This window comes from Emys orbicularis, chromosome 6, assembly GCF_028017835.1.
Source record: "Emys orbicularis isolate rEmyOrb1 chromosome 6, rEmyOrb1.hap1, whole genome shotgun sequence".
Taxonomy (NCBI): domain Eukaryota; kingdom Metazoa; phylum Chordata; order Testudines; family Emydidae; genus Emys; species Emys orbicularis.
Window position 1 is genome coordinate 74,751,904 of NC_088688.1, and position 20,546 is coordinate 74,772,449.

The 20,546-nt window shown below is 39.0% G+C and overlaps 1 protein-coding gene across 5 annotated transcripts in view; it reads left to right on the plus strand.

The window, feature by feature from the left end:
- DMXL1 (Dmx like 1) overlaps positions 1–20,546 on the plus strand; it is a 148,637-nt gene that overhangs the window by 41,184 nt on the left and 86,907 nt on the right. For 3 of the 5 annotated variants that reach the window (XM_065406803.1, XM_065406804.1, XM_065406805.1), the window contains exons 8-16: positions 1,040–1,229; positions 5,729–5,897; positions 8,785–8,997; positions 13,173–13,426; positions 13,532–14,216; positions 14,896–15,017; positions 15,775–15,864; positions 16,175–16,277; positions 17,876–17,992. In XM_065406803.1, the coding sequence (XP_065262875.1) occupies positions 1,040–1,229; positions 5,729–5,897; positions 8,785–8,997; positions 13,173–13,426; positions 13,532–14,216; positions 14,896–15,017; positions 15,775–15,864; positions 16,175–16,277; positions 17,876–17,992 (1,943 nt within the window). The remainder of the gene's footprint in view (positions 1–1,039; positions 1,230–5,728; positions 5,898–8,784; positions 8,998–13,172; positions 13,427–13,531; positions 14,217–14,895; positions 15,018–15,774; positions 15,865–16,174; positions 16,278–17,875; positions 17,993–20,546) is intronic. The other 2 variants (XM_065406807.1, XM_065406806.1) reach the window with 2 other exon arrangements.

Sequence of the window (20,546 nt, forward strand, 5' to 3'; positions counted from 1 at the left end):
AATTCCACCTCTCATATACTGAATGTCCTCCATAAAGCTACTGCCTTGGCAGTTGTCAAATTCATCTTTACTATCATGCCAACAGGAATTTGCCATCTGATAATTTTTAAAGAGAGAGAGAGAGAGAGAGTGTGTGTGTGTGTGTGTGCGCATGTACGTGTACGCAAAACAATACCCATTACCATTTCCCTAGCAACTCTTACATGGAATCACAAAATTATGCCCACAGACTAGATACATAACCAGAACATGTTCCTGGGTCATTTGTTACATCCCCTTGTAGTGTCTTATCTTAAACTAAATTGTAAGCTTGTCTGGGAAGGGAACTTGAATGTCTATGTAGTTTTTATAGTGCCTAGCACAATGGAGTTCTGATCTTGATTGGGATTTCTTGAGGCTGTTATAATGCAAATAATGTTTAGAGAAATAAGCATAGAAGTGGTCACGAAGAACTTATTATATAGTCCTGTCTATTGTATAATCATGCTGTATGGTTTTGGCCATACTTTTGAACAAACTTATTTATGTCCAAATTTCCACTTCTGTAAAATGAGGATACCTACCTACCTAGCTTACAAGGGAATGCTGAGGATTATTAATATTTGTAGAATGCTTCAAAGAACAAAAAATGATAAAATATTGGCTATCAATATACAGTTCACTTTTTCCATGCAAATGGCTAGTTTTGTATGCTGGAACCAAAGATCCAATATTGCATAGTTACATAACTGCAAGTTTGAGGTGGCGGAAAGCACATACCAGTGCTGTATTCATGACCGTTCACTAAACTTCTAATATTTAAAATAGTTGCTCCATTGAGTCCATTTCAGGTTCCAAAGTTTCACCTATTTTTCTGGGGGTATTTATCAGGTTAATTAAAGAACTTAGTTTTGTAATTTTTTTATATGCTACCTAAGGCATAGTGTCATGCATAATTCTGGAAATTTATACTTAAATTCTTACCTTTTATTGTTTTATGTGGGTATTTGTATGCTCAGAATATAACTATTTTTTCAATCTGGCTAAAACTTTCTTTCAGTGGTGCTGTATGCAATGTACTGCTGACTTGCTGCAAGGATAATGTATGCCGTCTCTGGGCAGAGACTTTGTTACCCAATGATAGTTTATCATGCGCTGGTGGATACAACCATTGGACTGAACCAGTGAACTTAACCAATAACTTCAAAAGAAATGCTTCTAGTAAGGAACGAATGCAAAATGCTTTAGAGGTGAGAACTGTTGGATAGTACTTTGCTTACAAACCACATCTTTTTTGTATTTATTAAAAAAATTATTTGCTGAATATGTTCTGAGAATAATTCATGTTTTATAATTTCTTTGGAAAGAGTGTTTAAAAAACAGATAGGTTTGAGAGTAACTTTTAGAGTTACGTTTATGATGTGAATGTTTAAAATGAAGTAAAACTTGTTTTCTTGAACAATCTGCAGTATTCTCTTAAAGTTAATTGTTTCAGCTAACATGCCTTCCAGTATGCATGTTAGCTTTGAAAATGAGCTATTTAAAGAAAAATACAATAGTTGCAGATAAAGTTTGGCATCTCTGAGGGTATTAGTCACATAAATGTAGAGACAATATATTGAGTAAAGACATTTAAAATACAGAAGAAGTTTGAGTTTTCTTTTAATTTGTGTCAGTTGTGCTAGAACATGTCAGTCCCGGTCACAATTCCTTGCACAACAGCCCACCTTGGACATCTTCGGGAAAAGAGGATGACAGTGGCTTTATAGTTTCACTACCTCTTGTCTTTTATGGCCAGAACCCTCTCCTTGAGGTCATGAGATGACACCAGGATGAATGATTGGGAAGATAAAGGCTATTGTTGCACTAAATCCATAAGTCATTGGAGCGGAGAGATACAAAGTAAAATAGTACCTCTCCATACACCTATATAGGGCAGCAGGAAAAGGTTTGAAATATTCCCCTCATTCTCTCATCTACCAGTGCTCATGTTCTGAGGACTGAGGTAGAGTACTCCATAATTTTTAGTTTAATGTGGGAAATATGGTGTATGATAGAGAACAGCTTTACGTTTAGGGTGTAGATGCTATGGAACCCCAGTTAGGATGGTGCTTTGAGAAGTACCTGTGATAGGGGTTCTCTGGTTACCACAGCAGTTGTGGGATGTTCTCTTGCCTCTTTGATAAAGCAATGGTGATACTGTGGAAGGTTATATTTTCCCCTCTCTTTCTACCTTGCTTGAGGTTTAGAGCAGACTGCTTTCTGTAAGGCCTTACGTGTTTGTGGAGAGTGGTCCTTGCCTGCCTGCCTCCCTCCCTCAGATGAAAAAGTGCTAAGTAAAAATGATGTCCTGAGGTACCTTTGAATACTTGTGGAGAGAAGTTAAGGACAGCCAGCTCCTACACAAACTTAGTGGTAGGATTAGATGGCTGGTCTTTATGTCTCCCAGATGAAGAGCATAAAGCAGAGGATATGGTGTGGGTGACAGTCTGAATGGGAAAGTTTGAAGTTTCAAGTTCTGTAGAATAGAATCTTATAATGAAACTCTAGGGGGTTGGTCCAGTGCCTGCAGACGAGCTTTGCAGGATCTGTATAACTCCAACAGAGAAGAAACTTACTAAAACAAGGTATTACCACATGCTAAAGCAGCAGTTTTACCAAATCTGGAATTGGTGACAATAACGTAGAATTGGAAACTAGAAGACAGCACAGTGAAAGCCCAGAGAAGAAAAGCTATTCAACCAGTGTTGGTAACCATGTAACCAAAGAAGACATTGAAATGGGGAGAAACTATCTACTCATATGTTCTAAGTCAAAGGGAGTGCAAGAGGCAAAACTTTTTTCTCATTTAAAAAAAGTGAGGAAAAAACTGGGAGGCTGTTACGTAACAGCCTATCTATCACAAAGTTAGGAATGAGCAAGAATGACAAATTGAGAAAGGATAAAACCCCAACATACAAGGTAGTCAGAATCTGGGTAGATTGAACTGAACTGACAGATATCTGAGGTTTGTTTCTTTACACTTTTACATTATTAATGCTTGTACAGTTTTTCATGCCAATGGGGTATTAAACTGTGACAACACTAAGGTGAGTAGTACATAGGAAAGTTTGACTTCAGCAATATCATATTAGGTGACCATGTCCCCTCATGAAAATTTGAATCTTACTTGACTAGAGTTTTTCAGGGGGGAAAAAAAAGTAAGGAAATGATTACAACACTTTAAGCAAATATTTTGCCTCCATTTTTAATGAGGAACTTGGTGACAGTGGCAGTATGGCTAATGGAAACAAAGATATAGAAGAAGAAATGACCACCTCCAAGGTGGAAGCCAAGCTCAGTGGCACCCTGTGTATGTGTGTGTGGGGGGGTGCTGGATGATCTCCATTCAAGAATAGTAAAGGAACTGACACATGAAATAGTCCAATAGCAAGGATTTTTAAGTAATCAGCAAACTTGGGATCATATCCTGTGACTGGAGAATTGCAAATATAGCACCTATGTTTAATAAAGGGGAGGAAAAAAGTGATCCAGGAAACTACAGGTCTGTTAGTTTGACCTAATTTGTACACAAGGACTTAAAATAAATTTTGGAAGAGTGTAATTATGGGCATAGTGGTAAATGGTAATTGGGATAAAATAGAACATGGTTTTACAAAAGGTAGATTGTGCCAGACCAACTTGATCTTCCTTTGCGATAACAGATTTTCCATACAAAGGAAATCCAGTAAATGCAATCTATCTGTATTTCAGAAAGGCATTCTATACAGTTCCACATGGGAATTTATTAGTTAAATTGGAGAGATGGAGATTAATATGAGAATTGAAAGGTGGGATAAGGAACTGGTTAAAATGGAGACTGAGTCATGCTGAAAGTGAACTGCCAGGCTGGAGTGAGGCTACTAGTGAAGTTCCTCAGGGATGGGTTTTGGGACCAATCTTATTTAACATTTTCATTAATGACCTTGGCACAAAAAATTGGAGTGTGCTAATAACATTTGCAGATGACACAAAGTTGGGAGGTATCGCCAATATAAAAGAGGACTGAAATATTATACAAGAACATCTGGATGACCTTGAAAACTCGTTTAATAGAAATGGAATGAAATAGTGCAAAGTGCAAGGCCAGGTACTTAGGGACTATCAACAGGAATTTTTGCTATAAGCTGGAGAGTTACCAGTTGGAAGCCACAGAGCAAGAGAAAGACCTGGGTATATTGGTCAATCACAGGATGACTGAGCCACCAATATGATGCAGCTGTTTTAAAAAAAAAAAAAAAAAAAAAACTGATGCAATTGTAGAATGCATCAGGTGAGGTATTTCCTGTAGAGTTAGGGAAGAGTTGTTACCATTATACAATGCATTGGTGAGACCTCATCTGGAATACTGTGTGCAGTTCTGGTCTTGCATGTTTAAGGAAGATCAATTCAAACTGGAATAGGTTCAGAGAAGGGCTACTAGGATGATCTAAGGAATAAGGAACCTACCTTATGAGAGGAGACTCAAAGAGCTTGGTTTGTTTATCTTAACCAAAAGAAGGCTGACGGGAGATATGATTGCTCTCTATAAATACATCAGAGGGATAAATACCAGGGAGGGAGAGGAATTATTTAAGATAAGGGCCAGTGTTGGCACAAGAAGAAATGGATATAAACTGGCCATCAACAATGTTTTTAGACTTGAAATTAGACGCTCGTTTCTAACCATCAGAGGAGTGAAATTCTGGAGCAGCCTTCCAAGGGCAGTAGTAGGGGCAAAAAACCTAACTTGTTTCAAGACTGATCTTGATAAGCTATGGAGGAGTCCTATGATGAGGTTGCCTACAACGGCACATGGCCCATCCTTGACTGCTATTAGCAAGTATCTCCAACAGCTGGAGATGGGACACTAGATGGGCAGAGCTCTGAGTTTTATTACAGAAAATTCTTTCCCAGGTGTCTAGCTGGTTGATCTTGCATGCTAACTGATGGTCATATTTGGGGTCAGGAAGGAATTTTTCCCCAGGTCAGATTGGCAGAGACCCTGTTTTTCATTTTTTGTTTTGCTTTTCTCTGCTGCATGGGACATGGGTCGTTTGCTGATTTGTTACAATAAATGGTGGATTCTCTGTAACTTGAAGTCTTTTAAATTAAGATTTGAGGACCTCTGTAACTCAGCTAGTGGTTATGGGCTTATTACAGGAGTGGGTGGGCGAGGTTCTATGGTCTGCAGTGTGCAGGAGGTCAGACTAGTTGATCATGGCAGTCCTTTCTTGGCTTTAAAGTCTGAGATTGTGCTTATGGGGTCGAAAATGAAGTATTGATCCAGCCATGGAGACTTGGTGATAGTAGCCAATTCAAGATTTTTTTTAATAACTTGAATGTGCATGGTTTGTGTTCCACTTGAAAAATGCTATAGGACATAGCATTTGATTTGGTCTGAGCATGAAGGCTGTACAGATACAGCCCAGTGCATTGGAATACAAAGCTCTCTGAATTTTACTACTCCCATTCAAGGCAACACTGTGTACATACAAGCTTTCTACAGGATTCTAAAGACATTAACATCCTTTAATATGTAGTCCCTTTTCTATGGAAGATACATTATGAACAATACAGTTGCTAAATTCACCAGCGCACTTTTTAACTGTAAAAGCTACTTCCTTTAGGTTAAAATTTCATATGCTTTCTTTTCTAGAAAATAATTTATAGATTAAATCCTTCTTTTTTCCTTTGGAAACAAAATTAAAATGACTTATTCTCCACACAGTTAAATCTAAGGCCCTTTCGACGAGGAAGGAGAAGGTCACTTGCCCTTATAGCACATACTGGATATTCCCCCCATCAGCAAGATCCTCATGAAGTTCACAGGAACACTCCTTTGCATGCAAATGCACTCTGTCACTTTCATATTGCTGCCAGCATCAACCCAGCCACAGGTAATCATGAGCAGTTAAGATTTATGATACAAGAACGCAATACAGACTTTTCTCTGTGTAACCTTAATTTGCCTCCTTGTATTTATACATTCTGATGGACTTTATTTATCTGAGCACAGGACCTCTGCCTCATTCAGTGCACAGGATGAATGGTGCTGACTTAGAGCAACTATTCAATATTCTGTTTTCTGCTCATGGTTTAATATGTGACCCTATGTGTATTCATTGCACACTATTTAAATCCTGCTCTGAAGACAGAATTACCAATTCCTCATGGCTTTCTTTGGTGCTCATTGCCATACTATTGGAGTGCTTCACAACAACGCTGTGAGGTGAGGGTGTATTATCTCCATTTTACAGGTGGGGAACTGACAGATTAAGGTCAAAAGTATCCACTCATTTTGGGTGCCCAATTTGAGACTCCTAGGACTTGATTTTTTTCATAGTGCTTAGCATTATGTGGCCTTTTATATGTTCAAAGCACAGCTTTGATATCAGCTGTGAGTTCTCAGCACTTCTGCAAATCAGACCCTTATGTCTCAAGTCAGTCACCCAGAAAATGAGCAACCTACAATTAATGGCTATCCCAGAGCAGTTCCATCTTGCGTCCTGAATAATGCAGGTGTCTGTGCAGGGAAAAAACAGTGGTATGTGATCATGTTACAGTATTACAATGCATGTGTACAGTAGGTCCAAATTAAGGTTGCAGAGGAAACCTTAATTCTGGTACAGTAACTCCCCACTTAACTTCCTCTCACTTAACGTTGTTTCGATCTTATGTCCCTGCTCAATTACAGAACATGCTCCATTTAAAGTTGTGCACTGCTTCGCCATAACATTGTTTGGCTGCCTGCTTTGTCCACAGCTGGCAGCTCTCCTACCCCCCCCCCCCCCCCCACACACACAGCATCTCCCGCCCGCTGGCAGACCCCGCGGATCAGCGCCTTCCCCCGCCTCCTGCCCACGGCAATCAGCTGGCCTACGGCATTCATGAGGGAGGGGGGAGGAGCGAGGACTCAGCGTGCAGGCTCCCCCTGCCTCCCGAACGCCACAAACCAGCTGATTGCTGTGGGCAGGAGGGGCGTGCAGAGTAAAGGGGGAGGAGGGAGGGGAGAGGTGGGTTAAGGGTGGGGGTTTGGTAGGGGGGCGTGGGCAGGCTGAGGGTTGAGCCCCCCGCCCCTGGTGCTTGCAGAGTAGGGGAAGCTGCTGCTGCGTAACATGCTTCTCCTAGCCTATAGCACCTTCAGCCTCCTTGCTTGCCTCATTGTCTCCAGTGCCAGTGGGCTGTGCCTGTGTGGGGCACCTCCCCACTATAGTACTGTACTGTATGGCAAAAAAAATATTCCCTGGAACTTAACCCCCCCATTTACATTCATTCTTATGGGGAAATTGGATTCGCTTAGCATCGTTTCACTTGAAGTTGCATTTTTCAGGAATATAACTACAATGTTAAGTGAGGAGTTACTGTACTTCATTTTTGAGTGCTTAGCATTACAATTTTAATATTCTTTTAATATTTTTTCATGTGTGTAATATAGGGTGTGTACACTTATATAAGCATTTTTATCATGCAACCACATAAAACTTAGTAATGATATGTAGCTGTTACATAGCCCTCTTCACTCATAGATCTTAAAATCCTTTACAAAGGAGGGTAAGTGTCATCGTGGAGCATGCTGTGATTACAAGTTAAGGTGGTTAGAAATGATAGTATTTAATTGGAGGAAGGGAGTTATTTGAAGGCTCCTTAGGCTCATTAATAAAGTCCTAGTGCGAACTGTTAGAACTCACAAGAACCAGGTTTACAGCTGATTCAGAATAAAAGCTAGAGTGAAAGAAGAGACAATACTCCATTTGACAGACTTTTTAATAATACATTTTAGCCTGGGAAGGTGGGGGAAGAAGAGGGTTCCTTTCAAAAATATTGTAAAAAAATATTGAAAGTTCAATAAATGTATACGAATGTCAAAAGTCAGCCTGCACATCATGTTCTTGTTTGGTATGTTCCTTTCTTAAACTAATTTTAATTCTTCCTTGTAACTCATCTTAATGCCAGATTCATCATCTTGAGAGCTGGCCCTCTGTGGCTAACTAACAAGAGGAGCTTATTCTGGAAGAACTGAAATTTCTTGTGTCTGCTTCCGCATTTCTCTTTTCATAATTTTATTCCCTGTGCACTCTCCTCCATTTCCCTCAGTCTTCCTATATTTCTTTGTTCTCCATTTCCTTGTTGTGGTCCTGGCATAACTACCTGCTTGAGCAGTTTAAAGGCAGTACCAATTTCCGTGGAGAAAAGAGCATATTTGCACTGAAAAGTGCTTTGTCTGACAGGATGTTGAATTTATAGCTGCCTCAGCACATTGTACTGCTGCATAAAATGGGAGTATGGGAGAACTTGTAGGTGGGGGTTACATATAAGAAGAGCCTGCTGCTGCCAGGTGCGCCATGTGAGAATTCTCAGCACGTCACAAGTGGCTGCACTCTTGCATCCTAAATTTCAGATGGTACAAAATTATATACCCATCTGAAACTTGTTTGTATCATTTACTTGTGTTTGTTGCATGTGTAATAGTGGTGCCCTAACAAATAGTGTAAAGTATTGGGGATGGGTATATTTGTGAAATCTCTACTCTACAAAACACAATGTACAGTGGGCTAAAATCACCTGAGATCTGTGGTGGCTTCTGTTGGTGTAAACCATAACATATAGGGCCTTTGGGAGCAGAATATCTGCCCAGAGGGGATGGTGGTAGAATCCCTCAGGGTGAAGCAGGGTTAGGCTTGCACGTGGTTGTATAACGTTAGCCTTTTTCACTGGTACGGGAAAAAACACATTACCACTACCTCTTCCTCTTTTGGAAATCACATTAACTTCTTGGCGTTGCAGACATTCCTCTACTCCCTTCTATCACGTCTCTGAGTCTCAGTGAGAATGAAGAGAAAAGTGGGCCATTTGTAGTGCACTGGCTGAACAATAAAGAACTGCATTTTACCCTCTCCATGGAAGTATTTTTGCAGCATCTTAAAAAGAGCTTTGAGCAGCATTCTTCAGAGACCAGCACTGAAGAGTCAAATCAGTTGGATGGCAAATCAGATGAAGGTAAAATGCATATCATAGATATGTTTCTATTTTTTATAATGTGCTGTAATTTTGTTGGGCAAACCAAATGTTTAAATTAGTTAATATAGACGCTCCCCGACTTACGCAATCGTTCCGTTCCAGAAAGCCTTGCGTAACCCGAATTTTACATAAGTTGGAAACTTATATTGTGCAAGCATAAAAAACAAACAATTACAACATTTTCTGCTCTAAATCAATCTTCTTTTGCTTACGAACTGGTCCTGCACTCTTGCTATCACTTAGTTGCTTTCCAGGCATGATTTGAATGAAATCATTAATCCAGTAACAAATTAGAAAAAAATGTTGGTTAACAAAAATAAAAGGAATGACTCTTCAGCTTGAGTGGTCTTCGGAGTCAGGTGTACAGTTCAGGGGACCATGTGATGTCTCTGGTTAGTACGTTACACTGGCCTGCAGGCTTCTTCTGGCCACTTGGCTGGTCAGGCTGACATAGCCTGGCGTAATCTTGGGTTCCTCTTTCCTTAGAACCAACCTAGGGAAAGCAAGGGCAGCATACTTACTTGGTGTTCTGGTGGCTCAAGAATAAGACCTTCTTCCACATTTACCTTGAGCTTTAAGGTTGCAGTGTAACCTATCACTTAAATCAATCTCTGTACCAGATGACTGGAGGATAGCTAATATAACACCAGTTTTTAAAGGCTCCAGAGGCCATCCTGGCAATTATAGGCTGGTAAGACCAGCTTTGGTGCATGTCAAAGATCTGGACAAGGGTGATCAGTGTATATAGTGTTCTTGGACTTTCAGAAAGCAAAGGACCCCCACACCAAAGGCTGTTAAGGAAACTAAGCAGTCATGGGATAAGAGGGAAGATCCTGGCATGGATCAGTAACTGGTTAAAAGACAGGAAACAAGGGGTAGGAATAAATGCTCAGTTTTTACAGAGGAGAGAGATAAATAGTGGGGTCCGCTAAGGATTTGTACTGGGACCAGTGATGCTCAACATCTTCATAAACGATCTGGAAAAGGGGGTAAACAGCAAGGTGGCAATGTTTGCAGATAATACAAAATTACTCAAAATAGTTAAGTTCAAAGTTGATTGTGAAAAGTTAAAGGGATTTCACAAAACTGTGTGACTGGGCAAGAAAATGGCAGATGAAATTCTATATTCATAACTACGCAATAATGCACATGGGAAAATATTACCTCAACTATACATCCAAAATGATGGTGTCTAAATGACCTATTACCACTCAAGAAAGAGATCTTGGAGTCATTGTGAATACTTCTCTGAAAACATCTGCTCAATTTGCAGTGGCCATCAAAAAAGCTAACACTGTTAGGAACCATTAGGAAAGGGATAAATAATAAGACTGAAAACCTCATAATGCCATTACATAAATCTATGAGATGTCCACACCTTGAATATTGCATGCAGTTTTGGTGGCTACATCTTATAAAAGATACAGTAGAATAAGAGAAGGGCAATAGAAATGATGAGGAGTATGGAACAACCTCCATGTGAGGAGAGATTAAAAAGACTTCAGACTGTTCAGCATAGAAAAGAGACGACTTCGGGGGGGGGGGATATGATAAGAATGCTAAAAATCATGAATGGTGTGGAGAAAGTGAATAAGGAAGTGTTACTTGCCCCTTCACGTAACACGAGAATCGGGGGTTATCCTATGAAATTGATAGGCAGCAGGTTTAACGCCAATAAAAGGAAGTACTTCTTCACACAGTGCACAGTCCAATTGTGGGACTCCTTTTCAGGGGGTGTTGAGAAGCCCAAAAGTATAAATGGGTTCAAAAAAGCATTAGATAAGTTCATGGAGGATAGGTCCATCAATGGCTATTAGCCAAGATGGTCAGGGATGCAACCCCAAGCTCTGGGTGTCCCTAAACCTCTGACTATTAAAAGCTGGGACATGACAACGAGATGGATCACTTGTTCTGTTCGTTCCATCTGAAGCATCTGGCACCAACTACTGTCCGAAGATAGACGACTGGGCTAGATGAACCATTGGTCTGACCCAGTATGGCTGTCCTTATGTTCTTAATTCTAGCTTGCTGTACCTCATGACAATTCTCCAGAAGACTTCCAAGCAGATCAGTGCATCGCAGGTCCTGCATCCCGATTAGCGTGATCCAGTCGTTGGTCAGTTTGGAAATAGTGGAAATATCTATCATTAGACCACAAGCATGTGTACTCCAAAATCATAAAAGCACGGGGATAAATGGGACATAACTTAGTGGAAGTATCTCAGTGTCCTGACCGCCTCTTCCCCCTGCTCCCCCCCAATCCCTTTTGGGGTAATAGTTGGTGGTGCACTGCTTTGGGTTCATTAAGGCAATTACACATTAAAAGCTGTGATTTATGGCCTGATGAGGACCACACCTTTCTTAAAATACACTTTAGAGCACCTCTGTATCTGCCCTTGTGGGTTTTTGTTTTACCATCAAGGAATTGGGGAGCCAGGAGTTTTTAGGCTTAACTGGGTGAAGAGTCACCTTGCTCTTAGCGACAGGGCCTAGACACAGAGCCAGTTTAGATTGCATTAATATAAAATTCTACTTAAGCTAAGAAGGATTAAATCTTATACCTACTAAAGAAAATAGAAGTTTGTGCCCCAAGCTTTATTCACATGGGCCTGTTTCTCTCTCAGCCTGAATAAGAAGCTGATTGGCAGGCCTGGCAACTGAACCTATCTCTCTAACCACAGAACAGATGTGATCTAGTGCTAATACAGGCTTCTGTACTTTACTATACTTATGCTGTTTTGAACGGATCACCTGTTGTGGGGAGAGGGTAGTTCAAGCTTTGTGCTTTTTCATTCTTTGCCTTTTTGCTGATACTGCCAATTATAGTCATCTAATGGCAACTGTGTATGGTGGTTTTGTGCTGTAGACACCTGCCAGCTAGAAATAGAGTAGTGTGATAAGTGAAGTGTGGTTTAATGTGTAAATTGGCCAGCACTCACTGTTGTGACTGAATCCATCTGGGAATATGGGGAATTCATCTGACTGTTTCTAGAAGTGTAGGTCTTTTGTTTTGAGGTTGTTAGTTTAAAAAAACCCAAGAGGCTGTTTGAAATTTCAGACACCTTCAGGAGGCTTCTGCACACTTCCACTTACGGGATGCTAGCCTGGACACTGCAGAATGTTGCAACTTTCTTCTTTAAAGTAGTGTCCATTAGGGATCACATGAACATGTTGTTCTGGCACCAAATATTTGGAGTCGAGGTTACATAAAAGCTGTGCATTATTCCATCTATATTCCTCTTTACTCAGCAGATTGCTGCGGGCAGAACTTAAAAATGAAGCTTTTCAAGAGAGACTTCCATCAACATAATTTTTTTTTTTAACTGAACATTTAAAAATGTACTTTCATGATTGTTTTCATTATTTGCCTTAAACAATTAAAAAATGGGTCTTTTATTTTCTGGCTCTTGTACTAGCAAAATGCAGCCAGTGTTTTAGTAACCTCTGCAATAGAATGTTTAAAAACAACCAAAACTCTTTTCATTGCCATTTTAAAAACTCGGGAAAACGTGTTGACCTTAATTTTTGTAGTATTCACAAAGCCTGAAGCCTGGTCTTAAAAAAAATATTAAGAACTGTACAGTTTTTATGCTTCTAAAATTGCTACTTGGATTATCTGTGTTCATAACTTGGTGACTTTTATTTAAATGGCAAGTTTTGGGGATACATGAAGCCAGTTGGAAGGAATTTGATGCATTTATTCCTGAACTCCTCTGAACTTCCAGATTCTGGGTTTAAAAAAATATTTCATTTTCTGTACTTTCATGAATAAGCTAATACAACTTGTTTTTTAAAATGCTATCAGTGAGTTATGGTCAGTTTAATTCCATTTGGTATAATTACCAATCCATGTTTAATCGTACCTTTTTTGGTAGGCGTGTAAGAAGGTGTTGTAAAATAGCTTGACGTACATAATATAACTTACTACACTTTTTTCAGTCAGATATAGAAATATATTCAATTATGTAGCATTAACTTGGTTTAGAGATTAAATCATTACCCTTTCAATTTGTTTAAATCCATGTTTGTATGAATGGTTTAGAAGAGGCTTAAAAGGAAGTTTTGAATAACCAAGCAATGTTGCCTATAAGATTTTAATTTCCAAATGTAGCTTTCATTCATGGGTTTCTTTACTTTATATGCTCTTCTGCCAGAAGCTGATGATAGTGGAGAAGAGCAAAAAGGAAATCAAGAGAAGAAAGAACTGGGTAGTGAGAAAACTGTTCCAAATTCTGGCTTTGTTCCTTTATCTTCTGCTATTATTGATCATGAGATTGAAATACTATTGTCTGAGTGGAGCAAAAATGCGGACATGCTTTTCAGTATTCATTCCATGGATGGTTCGTTGTTGGTATGGCATGTGGACTGGCTAGATGAATATCAGCCTGGTATGTTTCGCCAGGTGCAGGTATTATGGTTTTTCTGGATTCAAATATATATTTATTATTCAATGAGTACATTAATATCCTCTTTATTTGTTCTAATACATATTATTTTCCCCCTTTAACTCTAGGTGTCTTTCGTTTCAAGAATTCCAGTAGCATTTCCAACAGGTGATGCAAATTCTCTTTGCAGAAGTATAGTGATGTATGCCTGCACCAAGAATGTTGACCTCGCTATTCAACAAGGCAAACAGAAGCCCCTTGGCCTTACACGTTCCTCATCTATGCTTATCTCTTCTGCCCACAATAAATCAACTAACAGTTTAAAATTAAGTATCTTCACTCCCAACGTTATGATGATTTCAAAACATGCAGATGGGTCTTTAAACCAGTGGCTAGTTAGTTTTGCAGAGGAATCTGCTTTTTCTACTGTGCTCAGTATTTCACATAAATCTCGATATTGTGGTCATCGTTTTCATCTTAATGACTTGGCTTGTCATTCAGTGTTACCTTTGCTGCTGACAACTTCTCATCATAATGCTTTAAGATCACCAGATGTTGACAGCACAAAACAGACAAATGATACTTCAAATTCTGGAGAGTCGCCTTTAAGATCTCAGAATAGAGGCACTACAAGTGTAACGTCCCAGGATCCCAATGCAGTTTATAGTGAGCTTATTCTTTGGCGAGTTGATCCAGTTGGTCCATTATCCTTTTCTGGAGGAGTTTCTGAACTTGCACGAATTAATTCTCTCCATGTTTCAGCTTTTTCTAATGTGGCATGGCTGCCTACACTTATACCCAGTTACTGTCTCGGTAAGTTTTCTGAGTTAATTAGAATATTTAAAATCTTCAATTGTTAAAACAACTAGAATAGGGAAAAAAATGATGCTAGTAGTGTGGAGAATCTAAATATGTTGAATGATGGAACTTTTAAATTATCTCTGGTTGGTTTCCAAAGTGTGGATTTTCTGTAAGGTAACCTAGACTAAAATTTAAGAAAAATGTCCCCTTAATTTTGGTAAGCTTAAAAAAAGCCATTGGATATTTTCTGCCCTCTTATTTATAAGGCACTATAGATATGTTTTACAAGTTAAGGAGAAGGTCACTGCCCTTCGTTTTAAAATCTTAGATCTAAATAACATTTTTTTAAAAAATGCATTAAAATGTTAATGTTAGTGGGTTGGGGTTGAAAAATATTAATACAGACAAGGAGAGTACTATTCTTGAGGGTAGTGTCGCCTTCTATAGGCAGATTGGAGTCTAGTTTCCTTTTGGTGAAGTTCAGTATTAAATCTTCATATTTCTGGCATATGGACACGTTTATTAAATATCTAAATACAAATTAGATAAATGAGAAATAAGTTCTGCTTTCTTTTGTTTTGTTTAAGTCTTTAATAATAAATTCTTGTGATTTGCTTCTTGCCAAAATAGGGAAGGAGCTAGTATGTATTCACTTAAATATTTGAACTGATTGTTCATAAATACTTTTCAGGTGCATACTGCAATTCTCCAAGTGCTTGCTTTGTGGCAAGTGATGGACAGTATCTGAGATTATATCAGGCTATAATAGATGCTAAAAAGCTTTTGTGTGAGCTATCCAATCCTGAAATTTCTGTAAGTAAAAACTTAACTTTACTTAAACATGTAAATTACATCATCATCATAACTCATAAATTGGTTTGTCAGACTTGGTAACTGAAGAACCCTAAGAACTCTGCAAAATATATCTCTGTTGTAAAGTCAATCTGCAAGTATAATAGAATCTTACAACATTGCAGCCATACTCCATTGTTATGTCAGATCTCCAAAGCTCAGCATTGTTGAGCCAAGTCGCTACTACTTGGCTGGAAAATCTCCAAGAAACACCTAATGCTGTAAGAAGTAGTTTTGATGATTCAATAAGTGGCACTTTCCTCTGAGTCAGTACTGAACTGCTGTGTCAGCTTAGTGCAAGGAGGCATCTTTCATGTGAGGCCTTTAAAGATTCTGTGGCACTTTAGTGTTAACATTCTTACTCCTATTGTGTCCTCACAGAACTGCTTTACTTAAATTCCCATAACATTGTAAATTAGATAATCTTAATTGTGTGTGTACTAGTGCTACAGAATTAACAAAACCAAGTGCCTAGCAGTAAGAGAGAGTTCTGTAAAAGTTCTGAGACTCGGGAGACTTCCATAGAATGTAAACAAATCTCTTTGGCTTTAATAAATCTCACTTTATTAAACTGAACTTCTTTCAACCCTGACTTTGAGTAAGTGAACCACGAATAAATAAAAACACTATGCCAAAATGAAAATGCCAAACATCAGGTAATATTTTAATCAACTTTAGGAGTTGAACTAAAAATTACTGTATTACTGTATTTTTTCAGAAATATGTTGGTGAAGTTTTTAACATCATAAGTCAACAGTCTACTGCAAGGCCAGGGTGCATTGTAGAGTTGGATGCTATTACAGAGCTTGTAAGTAAGATACTTTTTCTGTACACATTTTATGGTATTGGAGAACATTCATTTACTTGATTTAAAAAGGCATTAAAATTGAGCATTACATCTGTAACTTTCCATGTTCACTGATGATGAAACCAGTACTGTTTGAGATGTACAGACTACCCCTTTGCCCATATGCAGAGAGAATTATAGGTATCGCAGATAAATTTTATTCAAAATTCATTATTTTGCTTGGTCCTGTCCATTTTTTAATGATATCAGCGTAGAAATAAGAGATTCCATGTCTCTCTTCATTTTATTTACTGTTTGTCTTTTAATTTAGCATGGCAGAAAAACACAGTTACTTCATGTTTTTCAAGAAGACTTCATTTTGAATAACGATGATGAGAAAATACCTGAAAAGAACAACTGTTTAGCAGACTCTGGTAAAGCAGTATTAACTGTTTAATTCAGCAAGATGATGAAGAATGTATCAGAGATATTGATTTGTTTGGATATAATGACTTTTTGCACTTCAGTTATATTTTGAGGCCAAAGATCTGCTTGATTTTATTGGAATATAAGTTCAAATGAATGGAACAAAATTACAAATAGAACACAAACTACTTTCCTCTTCCTTGAGGAAACAGACTGAGGGTCTAAGTCAGGGGTAGGCAACCTATGACATGCGTGCCAAAGGTGGCACGTGAGCTGATTTTCAGTGGCACTCACACTGCCCGGGTCCTGGCCATCGGTCCGGGGGGGCTCTGCGTTGTAATTTAATTTTAAATGAAGCTTCTTAAACATTTTAAAAACCTTATTTACTTTACATTCAGCAATAGTTTAGTTATAAATTATAGACTTCTAGAAAGAGACCTTCTAAAAACGTTAAAATGTATTACTGGCATGCGAAACCTTAAATTAGAGTGAATAAATGAAGACTCGGCACACCACTTCTGAAAGGTTGCCAACCCCTGGTCTTAGGCAAGGAAGCATTTTACCAAGAGGTACCCTTTGTATACTGTAGGAAATGTTGTATAAGACTGATGGCTTTTAGTACAGAGAGAGGCACTTGTTGAAAACAGTAGTCTTTTGTACAGTAGGCCCTCTTTCAGGATCTGGGAGATGCAGGATGTGTAGCTTCCCATACTATTTTGTGGTATTATGAAAGGCAAATAGATAGCTGAGTCCCATGTTTAATGTTAAGATAGGGGAATGGTGCCAGATGACACTAGGAAGTGGAGTGGCTGTAAGTCTTTCCAACACTCCTTTCTGATGAGCAATCATTCTTACAACTAGCTAACCCTTCCTTTGGACACAGGGTTCTAAAAAAAGTCTGACCGCTTCCTTTTTAAACTTGTATCTAAAAATATATATAAATATATATATATATATATATATTAAGTAATTAAATACCGCTCCACTGCATGCCCACAGAAACAAGACCAAAAGGGCTAAGGTGTAAAATGTGGTATGTCTGCAGACTGTTGGCTTTAGTAACAGCATAAGTGAATTGTAAACTAGATGTAAATAATTTGTATAAATTTTAATCTGCCATTCTTTTCTGGTGCCTCAGAAATCAGTGACTGTTCCTACATTTAACACTTCTTCATCCATAATATTTGATTAAAAACTGAGCCTACAGTTATATAGTTCACAATGCTTTCAACCTGAAAAATGAAAATATAATGCTGCTCCTTAGCAGTTCGTATGCTACAGTATAAAATAAAAGCTGTTGCATAGATTTAAGATTTTAAACATAGCTGGTGGTGGTCTTCCCTTGAATTTGTTTTATTGTATCAGTGATAGTATTTTCATTTAACTTTTCAATAACAGGTTCAGAGGGGGAACAAAAACAAAACCCCAACCAAATAAAAGAAACATTTTCTGTATAAGATGATGACTACTTGGAATCTATATACTCTTTTAATTGTAAAGGCACTAGTGCCTATAGTTATATAGTGGGAGAGGGAAAAAAGTTAGTAGCTAACTATTGCTACACTAGATGTTGCACTAAAAACTTTGTTACTTTAAATTTCAACAGGAAACCTGCAAAATGGATTCTCTGAAAAATTTTACTTAATAGTAATTGAATATACTCAAAACCGCTCATTATTACACATGTGGAACTTACACTTGAAGTCTGTTCCAGTTTCAGTGGGTAAGTCCTTTTGTTATGATGTAAAAATATTGTTAAACATCAGTTATTTGTAACTGTCTGATACTCCTCCTATTTTTAACTGTATTTACTGTTTAGATATTTAAGAAGCTACTGTCTAAAAAGCAATCAGCAATTGCTACACTGAAGGCTACTTTTGGGTTCCCATCACAACTTGTTCTTTCTTGCTCAATAGTCTCTCATTTCCTTTTTGCTCTGGAGCTTTTTATGCTTAGTCTTAGCCCAAACTGTGTTTATTTTTTGTTAGTAGTTGAGAAAAATCTATCCAGCTGTTTTAAGTTGTTAGTGGTAGGGATTCAGACTACTTTTGCTCCTCAGTTCAGAAATGGTAGCACAAAATTTCTTCAGATTTTCTATGTCTTTAGTTCTAAATCATGAATGGTAGACTGCATTAATGCTGAGGGTTTAAAAGTAAGTTTTAAGTGAATTAGAATGCACTGCTGAGTTGCACAGTTGCCAACTTTCATGTGGTAAATAAGCACCCCAACTTTTACAATAAGCCAAAAATCAAGCTAATCCCATTTCAAAACAAGGCCAAAATAAGCCAGTCCCTAAGAACTCCAACACTCTGTGACTAGAGCCCCCCGGCGTGCAGTCTGGGACTTTGATGGGCCTGCTGTGCACCCCGACTCTCTTTCTCGCCCCTGCTTGCCGGGAGCCGATCCAAAAAAAAAAAGCGACAAGCTGCTACAAGCCCAACAAGCTACAAGCCAAAAAACTAGGCAACAAGCAACTCACAAGCCAGTTAAGCCAAAAACAAGTCCAATTTCTGTTTTGTTCTCCCCTCCCCTTCACCTCCTCCCCTCCCCCCCATGGGTTTGGCATGTCTGGCTGAGTGTCTGTTAACACTTAAAAATTAGCAAAGCCTAAAACCAGGTTCTCTGCCCTCTGTGACTGCTGTTATTAAACTGAGGATAACTGAATGTTCCTGACCCCACAGTCAGACTTGGGCAATAACAAAGGTGGTGGTGCAGCAAAGGCAAGATTTCTTCAAGCTGTGTTCTGACAATGTAGTTTTGATACTGTCACAGCCTGTGTATGTAGGAGAGGGAAACCAATCTTCAAACCACAACAGCCCTGCCTGGTAAAGGGGAAGCTGGATGCACTCCCTTCCAGCAGGGTTGGTAAGTGTCTCATTTCTAATCCTCCTTCACTTTCCAAACTCATACCTTGGCTGTGACTCCTTCCTGCTTTTCCAGGTAAATTCTGTCCTAGTTTCTACTTTCTATTGATTCATGCACTTGTTCTTTATTTTTTTTCTTCTTTTTAAGGAAGTATCATTCATGCAACTTTAAAGTTACAAATTCTAAAATGTTCATAGTAAACTAGCGCCATTTTGCATATATATATTACATGTTACGATATGCATTTAACACTCTATCTGAAAATACATGTAGAGTTAACTTATTGTGAGAACTAATGTTCACATGTCCTCTTTGACAGATTTAATTTTTTTTTGGATCAGTATAGTTTCATTGCTTTATATTATACAGGGTTTGAAGCTTGCAGTTCCAACCACTTCAGAAATTAGAGAGGGACTTGACATGTAGAACTTGTTGCTTGTCCAGTAAGGGTTGATCCATCCCTACTCTGCAAATCCATTTTGTTAAGTTAATTTGTTGCGTTAAATTCTGCTTTTAAGGGATCGTTAAGATTTTTACTCGCAGGACACATAGAATTTTTTAATCAAATGTAATCATAGAGTTTAGGTCCAGAAAGGGCCACCAGCTCTAGTATGATCTCCTGTATATCATAGGCCACCAAAATCACGCAGCACCTTCACACTAAACCCAACAACTGAAATTTAGATCAAAATATTACAGCCCACAGGAGACTAGACTGTTATGTTCCGGAGGCAGAGAATAGGAGGGACTGAGGTGTTTGAGGCCTCCGCAATGGCAAGGAAATTATTAGAAACTTTCTTATGATTTCCAGCCTGAATTTCTTCATGGCCACTTTGATACACATTTGTTCTTGTGACAACATTGTCCTTAAGGTTGACTGCAGTGCACCTTTAAGTGGGGGAGGAGGAGAGACGTGCGTTGTCCAACTTGCCGGAGGAAAGGAAATTGCGCTTTAGGGGTGAGCGGGGGAGAGAGGCTCAGAGGCTGCTGCAAAAGGGTAGTAGGTCAGCATGGTGATACTGACTCATCCCCCCCAGGGACCAGAATGGCTGTGGAATTGAAAAGGAGCAAGGCCGGTGGGAGAAGACCCCTTTTCCCATGCCAGGCAGAGCAGCACCCTCCCTCCTCACCTCCCTCCTCGTGGAGGTAGCAAAATACCAGGTTTGGTCAGGACCTGCTGTGGGCATCATGCTAGTCACACTCCTTTCTAAGGGGACTGGGAAGGAATTTTTCCTCACCACCAGATTGGCTAAGGTGGAGTGGGGGCGTTATTTGCCTTCCCCACAGCGGGTTCAGGGAGGGCTTTGTTATTGTGAGTAGAGAAGGGAGTTAAGCTATGATGTTGCAACTCATGTAAGTGTGAGGCAGATGTCCAGTGCAAGTACTCCACAGGGGAGGTATGCAGTGACCAG